Here is an 8911-nt window from a genome sequence, read left to right on the forward strand (position 1 = left end):
ACACCCATTAGGATGTCTACCATCAAGAAACAAACAAAAATTCACAAGTGTTGGTGAGGATGTGGAGAAACTGGGAGCCTTGTATGCTATTAGTAGGAATGTAAATAGTATAGCTGCTGTGTAAAACAGTATGGCAGGTCCTTAAAAAACTAAAAATAGAATTACTATATCATCCAGTTATTCTACTTCTGGGTATGTACCTAAAAGCATTTCAAGTAGGGTTTTTTAAGAGATATTTGTTTACCATGTTCAGAGCAGTATTATTCTTAATAACCAAATGGTAGAAGCAACCCAAGTGCTCATTGGCAGATGAACAGATAAACAAAATGTGGTACATACAATGGAATACTATTAGTCTTAAAAAAAAAGAAAATTCTGACACATGACACAACATTGATGAACCTTGAGAACATTGTTAAGAGTGGAATAAACTAATAAAAAAGATAAATGTTTATGATTCTACTTACATAAAGGAAATTCAGAAAACCTGAAATTTATTTTTGAGTTGTGTATTTGTGCTCACACGTTTAAACATCAGTCATCTTTATCAAAGTACTCTCCGTTTGATGCAATGCACCTATCAAGATGTTTTCCACTGTTCAAAATAGTTTTGAGCTCTCAGTTTTGATGCCTTTTAGTGCCTCTGCCATGTTTTGTTTCACTTCTTCCATGTGGGCAAAACATTTCCCTTTCAGGACATTTTTCGTCCGGGGAAACCAGAAAGTCGCTCGGGGCAAGACGAGGTGAATAGGGAGGGGTGGAGCACAGGAGTCAGGCCATTTGGGGCCCAAAACTGCACACACAGCATGGTGTGGGCAGGTGCATTATCGTAGTGGAAGAACCAGTCACCTGTGTGCCACACCTTGGGATGCTTCTTACACCTATCATGATGCACACTTCTCAAAACTTCCAGATAAAGACTTTGGTTGGCCGTTTGATCCAGAGGAGCAAATTCTGAGTGTACTACAAGGGGCTGGTCCTCCAAAAGATAATTCTGTTTTGGGGGTGGGGTTTCCCCTTTGGATGAGGTATCTAGAGTAGTCAAGTTCATGCAGACAGAAAGTAGAATGATGGTTGCCGGGATCTGGAGGAAGGGAGAATGTCCAGTAGGTACAGAGTTTCAGTTTTGCAAAATGAAAAGAGTTCTGGAGATAAATGGTGGTGACAGTTGCACAACAATACAAATATAATTAATACCACTGAACTGTATGCTTTAAAATGGTTAAGATGATAAATTTTATGTTATGTGTACTTGATAAGAATTTAACAAGTTTTTAAATAAACCATACAACTGTGGTACATTTATTCAATAGAACACTACTCAGCAGTGAAAGGAACGAACTGTATATACACCCAACATGGGTGATTCTCAAGATAATTATGCGCCTGAAAGAAACCAGATCAAAAAAAGAGTATAAATACTTTATAATTCCAACTGTATTAATGCTACAAAAGGCAAACAAATCTATAGTGAAGAAAAAGTAAATCAATGATTTCCTGGGGAAGACAAGGAGAGATGGTAAGGGAGCATGAGGTAGCTTAGCAGGTAATGGACATGTTCATTATCATGATTGTGATGTTGGTTCCCTGAGTGTATACATATTTCAAAACATATCAAAGACATACAATTATTGCATGACAATTATATAGCAACAAAGCCTTAACATAAAGTGCTGCACATGAAAATCTGACCTCCCACTCATTTTAGGAAATCAGATTTGGCAACCCTATATTGACTCTGCCATCTCTCTCTTCTTGCCTTGGTAGCAAACCATGCCTGACGCTACATTCTTGGAGTATAGGATCTACTTTCTTTCAGACCATATTTTCCTACCAGCACAGCACCAGCCTTGAGACGCAAAGTGCAGACAGCTTGCAGCAATCCACAAAACCTTTACATAATCTGGTTCTTCCAGTAACCTTAGTCATGGGACAGAGGTCTGGAGGTCCTAAACATTTCTGCAAACCCTGAATCCTGCACAGCCACATTCAAGGAAACATCTGTGAATGCACTTTTAGAATAGGTCCGTGCCTGCTGGTTGCTGTAGATGCACCTTCTCCTTATGAATCACCCCAAGTGCTTCTGAACAAGTTATTGTCCAACCTGTGCCCAGTGGGTCTTACAGTTAGAGACACCTGTCTAGTACTTCAAGGTGTATGGCTCCTTGGCAGGTGCCAGTTAAATAGCAGCTGCTTAACAATGTTAGGGACTATGAGAACCAATTCATGACTCTCCCAGTTGTCTCAAGTGACATCTTGAGGTTGTCTCAACTGACTCCTCCCTGGGGTAACACAAAATTTCATGCTCTTCAGACCACAGCATTTGACCCACAAAACCCTACAGTCTTTCCTAGGAGGCCTTGGGTAAAAATGCAAATGAGGCCAAGTTGTTCTCTACCATCTTGCTGTCCCCTCTGAGACAACTGAAGATCCCTGTAGTTAAGTAGACTTTAATTTTGTTCTCAATTCCCCCCAAACAATGATCAGAACATGGAAGATTAAAGGTGACTTTATCATAAAGTCCTTAATATCACTTGAACCAAGCAATGCATAGGAAGTACGTTGTTGGGGTGGCTAATATGGAGGCTGGACAAACCCATCACAAGCACAACAGGAGACCAACAATGTCCCAGAAACAAAGGAAGCCTTCTTTGCAAGCTGCCAGCAAAATACCACTCAGGTCTTCAAGGCCAAAGACAGGTCATGTCCGCAGCTAAATCAGCCATAGTAAAAGGAAATAACATGCTCCCATGGCCCAAAACGACTGCCAATTCCCTTCAGCAATTGAAGAGAAGAGACACCTGCCTTCCCTGATCACAGCAGAGGACCAACACATACTCTGGAGATCTGCCAGTGGGTAGTGCTGAGATGCTTATGTCACAAACCCTAGCAGTGACAAAACTCTGATAAAATCCATGGTCAGAAAATGCAACTTAGCTCCAGAAAGCTTCCAACATATCTAGCATTCACAGGGACTCTCCCATGTGGATATTTGGATGGACAAGATTCAACTTCTGCCTGACAGCTCCTTCATAAAGTCTGCTCTCAGAGGTTATCTCTGGTGTGTGCCGTTGTATTGAACTTGAAGGAAGCACAATCTCTACACTCCTTTCCCTAGTGTGAATTTTCTGATGCCGAATGAGGGTAGGTCTTTGGCTGAAGGCTTTCCCACAGTCATTACACTTATAAGGCCTATCTGGTTTGTGAACTTTCTGGTGCTGCCTCAGATTGGACCTCTGTCTGAAGGTTTTTCCACATTCACTGCATTCGTAAGGCCGCTCACCAGTGTGAAGCCTTCGATGGTTATTGAGGCTGGAGCTTTGGTTAAAGAACTTCCCACATTCACTGCACTGATAAGGCCGTTCACCAGTGTGAAGTCTCCGATGGCTATTGAGGCTGGAGCTTTGGCTAAACAATTTCCCACATTCGCTGCACTCATAAGGCCGCTCACCGGTGTGAACTCTCTGATGTTTCATAAGGTCGGAGCTTCGGCTGAAAGTTTTCCCACAGTCACTGCACCCATAGGGCCGTTCACCAGTATGAACTATCTGATGTTGAATGAGACTGGCGATGTGGCTAAAGAATTTCCCACATTCACTGCACTTATAAGGTCTTTCGCCAGTGTGAACTCTCCAGTGTTTAATTAGGCTGGAGTTGCAGTTGAAGGATTTCCCGCATTCATTGCACTCATGAGCACTTCTACCAGTGTGAACCCTCTTATGATGAATGAGGTTGGAGCGCTGGCTAAAGAATTTCCCACAGTCGCTGCACTCATATGGCTTTTCGCCAGTGTGAACCCTCTTATGTTGAATGAGGTTGGAGCTTCGGCTAAAGAATTTCCCACAGTCACTGCACACATGAGGGCTTTCACCCGTGTGAACTCTATGATGTTTAACAAGACTGGAGTGTTGGCTAAAGAATTTCCCACATTCACAGCACTCATAAGGTTTTCCTTTATTGTGAACTCTCTGGTGCTGAGTGAGGCCAGCAGCATAGCTAAAGAATATCCCACATTTGCTGCACTCATAAGGCCTTTCTCCAGTGTTAATTCTCTGGTGCCGAACAAGTGTGGATTTGTCACTGAGAGCATCCCCAAATTCACTGCACTTGTTATGCTTTTGTGCAGTGTGACAATCCACCACACCTTCGGGGCTCTTGTTTGGCTCCCCCACTCTGGGAATGATGTCATGCTGCAGAAAGCCTGATGTGGCCACAAGGTCCTTCCCACCTTCTTTGCATGTGGAAACCTTCTCTGATGTGTGATCTTGGCAGGTCTGCACAGATGAGACCCTGCCTTCCTTCCTGCGGATAGATTTGTCGACATTCTGCTGTACTCGTTGCTGGGGAAGGTTTGCGTTGAACTCGGCCCCTTTTCCATATGCCTCACACGCACATGCTTCTTGCCTGGGATGTGCTGTCTGGTGTTCAGTCAGGTGTAATATGTCTTCCAAGTGTAGATCACACATGTCACAGGAGCAGGTCTTCTGGGTGGAGACAGCTACGTTGGAATTCCTGTCCTGTGACACGTCTACGGAAACACCATGCTCGGAAAGTAACTCCTTACCCTGTGTTCCATGGCAAAAATCTGAAAGCAGAGAAGTGCTGGTGAAGAAAACATAAAATTTGCTAGAAGGAAACACCCCCCTCACATATGCCTGTCTGACCCAGAAATGAGTCATGGGGTTGCTGGCAAGATGAGAAGCTTTAGGTCAGGGTAAGGAAAGGTCTGCTCTGCAACAGTGTGCCTAGCCAGGTCAGAAAATAGAGGAGGCCTTATCAGGACCAATGACACAAGGATGAGATGCAGTGTGGAGTGGACAGGCAGGATCTCCAACTCACTTCTCTATAAAGGCCTGTTAGCAGGGCCCAGGCTGTTGGTAACCTGCGAGGGCTATGTAGCCAGCAGGTCTAGGCCCAGGAAAATCTGACTGCAACTGAGTAGCTTGTGTTCAAGGACTTCAAGGAAATGTACACATCTCACAACACATTAAGTATGGGCCAGCACTGTAGAGGAAGCTGGGGAAAGAGTGAGACATGGAGGTGAGAAAAGCAGGCCATGGCCAAGAGCCCAAAGCTAGAGTAGCGATGATAAGTGGACAATGGCTCAAGGGTGGGGAAGGGAAGGTAGAGATGAGGTCTGGCCATTGGCCCTGGCACCAAACGATGATGAACATAAGAAAAGACACTGACATGGTTTGAACCCAGTGGTGATGTCATATTCCCTCCCCTGCCCTCCGCGCCTACTTACCAGAGCCAGGCCTGCTATAAGCCCCTCTTGCCATGGCTAAAGTCATATCCACACTGTCAGGCACCCAAGGCTCTTTCCCCATCTCCAGCTGGGCAATGATATGGGACCTGAAAGATCTAAGTCCTACGGGAAAAACAGGGCATGTCAGTGGCCAGCACCTGCACAGGTGAACGACTCCACGGTGAGCCACAGGAAAAAAGCTCAACATTATTAAGGGAACATCCCAGGGGTTACAGCAAGTAGTAACCACACCAGTGCTTGGCACTCCTGGCACAGTCAGCCTCGGGACATGTTAGCGAAAGAAAAGGAGCAGAACCTGACAGAGATCTGGACAATCACCCAGGCAGGGAGTAGCTGAGTCAGATGGGCTTTAATAGGCTGACTGCAAGCCTCCTCATGCCTGGACCTTCCCCGCAAGCCTTCAGGCAATAGGTGAGAGACCAGCTCAGCCCTAGAACCCACAACACATATACCAGGAAAGTGACGAATGCAGCAGTGCCCATGGTATGGCTGCAGGAAGGAAAGAACTGCCTCTCAGACAAAGGGGACAGGCAGAGACAAGCTCAGGGTATCAGGATGGGTATGACAGCCTTACCCAGAGAGGCTATAAGTGCAAAGTTCTCCAGCATCACATCGTAGTACAGGAGTCTCTGAGCCTCATCAAGGAGTCCCCACTCCTCCTGGGAGAAGTAAATGGTCACGTCCTCAAAGGTCACACAGCCCTGCCATGATGGGGACAGTTTATTCCACGATCGGCCTCTCTCCTCAGGCCCCTTGTGCATTCCCCACGCATCCTCTCCCCAGGTCCCCAGCTCTGAGGAGGTACCAGGCCCTGGTTCCATCAGTGACCACTGTGCCAGCACACAACAGCAACAGGCTGGGGACCAAGAAGCACTCGCTAAGCTTGGGCCTGAAGCACAGGACTCAACCCCCTCTCCTGTTGTCCACCTCCCCTAGTGTCACCAATGTCACGCTTCTTACACACAAACAAATGTAGGCTCAGTCTTCACCCTTAATCCCCAGTTCGCAGCACTGGGGTCAACAGTTCACACTCACTCCCATATGCATTTCACTCTGGACTGCACCTGCCCACCACTCTGGACCTCACAATGACATCCCCATCGTCACTGCTACTCTCTCCCCATCCCCATCCATATCACAGCCATCTCCACAGACTCCCACGTGTCACTCTGTATATGGCATATGGCATCCAGAGAATGCTTGCCAAATACAACAACGATCCAGTCCTCCTCCAGACCTTTGAAAGCTCCCACGGCCACGGGCACCATCCACCCCTGCTTTGGAGGCCCCTTCACCGAGCTCTATTCCTGGCTTCAGCCTAAGCCACCCAGAGCACACAACAATGTGAGCTACCCTCGGTCCTCTTCAGTGTTGCACAATTCTGAACCTTTCATCATCATCACTCATTCAAAACACAGCCAAACCTTCTGGCCCTCCTACCCCACCCACTCAGGGCCAGCAGATCTTCCACTGGCCTTGTTTGTCCCAGAGCTAAATCCCCAAACTGACTGAAAATCGCCAGGTCCCATCAAGGGTCACTATAGAAGCCCAGTGAGAACACAGATGGGTGAGTAAGCACCAGCCCAGACCTCCACTACTACTAAGCCTCAGCATCCATCTTATATCTATGTCCCCTGGGATGATTTGGCCACCTGCCAGACCATGTGATTCCCACACTCAGCCCCATTACCACATGACCACTATCTTTCATCTGTCTTTATGAGGCCAAACAAAGAAACCATGGCCCAAACCAAGATGGCCTACTCTCAGTTCTCCAGCCCCACTTTCCTCTTTTTCTAACATCATTGTCACCATGACCTGAAGGCTCACCTCCAAACTCTGATGCCCAACTACACTCTTGTTCGTACACCAGATGCCACATTTTGGTTGCTTCTAACTGTGGAAATAAAGACCAACCAAATGAGAAAAATCAAGGCTATTTTTTCAGAGCTTGCTATAGCAAGGACGGCTCAAAGGCAGGCAGAGGAGTGGGAAAGCTTTATAGTGAAAGAAAGGGAAGGCTTCAGGTGTACCCTGATTGGAGGCTGTTGGCACAGGGAAGCTGTTAGTAGGTGGGCTAATCAGAAGCGGGCATTCTATGTGATTGCTTAGGTGTGCATATTTGGCTTTCTCTGGTTAGTTCTAAGTTGGAATCAAGAGCAAAAATTAGGGAAGCTGTCAGTTAGTAATCAAGCCCTGGCAATTTGGGGCCGGTCATTACAGAAGTTATTGTTTTAATTTCCTGGATTGTCACTACAGATAGCAATCTGGCTTCCTGCAAGTCTGACATACAACAGGCTGGTTTCCTGGGTTGTTTATTGTAGATAAGAGGGTTGGCTTCCTGGGCAGGATGCTGTAGCTTGTGGGTCAGAGTTCTATTTTTATATATGATCTGGCCATTGTCTGCTTGTATATTCAGTCCCTCATAACCTTAACAACTCCCCCAGAACACCACAACTGGGTGTCTAGCTGCCCACTCTTCAATTCCATTTGGGGGGTCTCTGGAACATTACAGACTCAACATGGCCAAAACCTAACTTCTACTATTTCCATGGAATATTCCTCCTACAACCAACTTCTTTTTCTCTGTTGATGGCCCATCCATCTGTCCATCTACTCCAGCCCCAAACAATGAAATCAACCCTCTCCTTTCTCCCCATCCACAGCAGAAAAATTTTGGTCAGCCCAACTTAAAAAATCCAGAACCCAATCACTTCTTCTGATTCTAGCCCCCAGTCTGGGGCAGCCACCAGTACCAGGGGCCTGGACTATTACTGCAGGCTGGCCCTGGGCCCCCCTGCTTGCACCCTTACCCATTTTCGGCTCTCCACTCTGCATCTTCAGGAAGCACGTGTGAACAAGAGTGTAGTTGTGCATCAGATTTTGGAGGTGAACCTTCAGGTCATGATGACAATGATGTTAGAAAAAGGAAGAAGGTGGGGCTGGAGAACTGAGAGCAGGACATCTTGGTTTGGGCCATGGTTTGCTTGTTAGGCATCACAAGACCTGAGTCAGATCATCTTCCTCCTCTGAGCTAAACCTTCCATGGTTCCCAGCGCTCTCGGTATAGAGGCCCAGCTCCCCAGACTGACATTCTAGGCTATCTTTGGCCCACCTGCTCTCTGGTCCCAGCAGACACAATAATAGTGAGTTGGGGTTCCCTAAACACTCCCGACTCAGTCTCTTCTCAAAGCATTTGCACATGCGGGCTCCTCTTTCTCTTTCTCCCTTCGTCCTCCTGGATTTTTCCGTTCATTCTACTGGATTTCAGAAATGGAAACTCTTCGCTATACTCCTGCCCTGGATTCAGGACCCTAGGCTGGGAACGACTTCCTTCCAGGGTCCCCTGACTCAAAAGCAGAGCGATGGGGAAGAAGAAAAGTCCTAAAACCACGCCATCTTTTCCGTCTCGGCGCCAGAACCCGAGGATGGAGGCCGCGGCCGGGGCCCGAACCCCATCCACTCCCCATCCACTCACCTGCGCGGGGTCCGTCCGCGCCGCCGCCGCCATCGGAGACTGCACACGCAGGGGGTCCTGGGGGGCGGGTGACCGAGGTGGGTCTCGCGGGCACAGCCTCCTGAGGCTCGCACTGGCAGCCTCCGTCTCCCCCGGGGTAGATGCGCACCAGGCCCGGGGGCTGC

General features: G+C 47.3%; 1 protein-coding gene across 1 annotated transcript; it reads right to left on the reverse strand.

Moving 5' to 3' along the window:
* Window positions 1-2809: 2809 nt before the first annotated feature.
* On the reverse strand, window positions 2810-8780 carry ZNF792 (zinc finger protein 792). Its single transcript, XM_008068573.1, has 4 exons — window positions 8748-8780; window positions 5844-5970; window positions 5249-5371; window positions 2810-4585 (listed from the first exon to the last, which is right to left on the reverse strand). Exons 1-4 carry the CDS (start codon window positions 8778-8780, stop codon window positions 2967-2969), a joined length of 1902 nt encoding a protein of 633 aa, XP_008066764.1. The 3' UTR covers window positions 2810-2966.
* Between the last annotated feature and the right edge of the window lie 131 nt (window positions 8781-8911).

The sequence above is a fragment of the Carlito syrichta genome, unplaced genomic scaffold (genome assembly GCF_000164805.1).
Source record: "Carlito syrichta isolate Samal-C Ts95f unplaced genomic scaffold, Tarsius_syrichta-2.0.1 Scaffold311223, whole genome shotgun sequence".
Taxonomy (NCBI): Eukaryota; Metazoa; Chordata; class Mammalia; order Primates; family Tarsiidae; genus Carlito; species Carlito syrichta.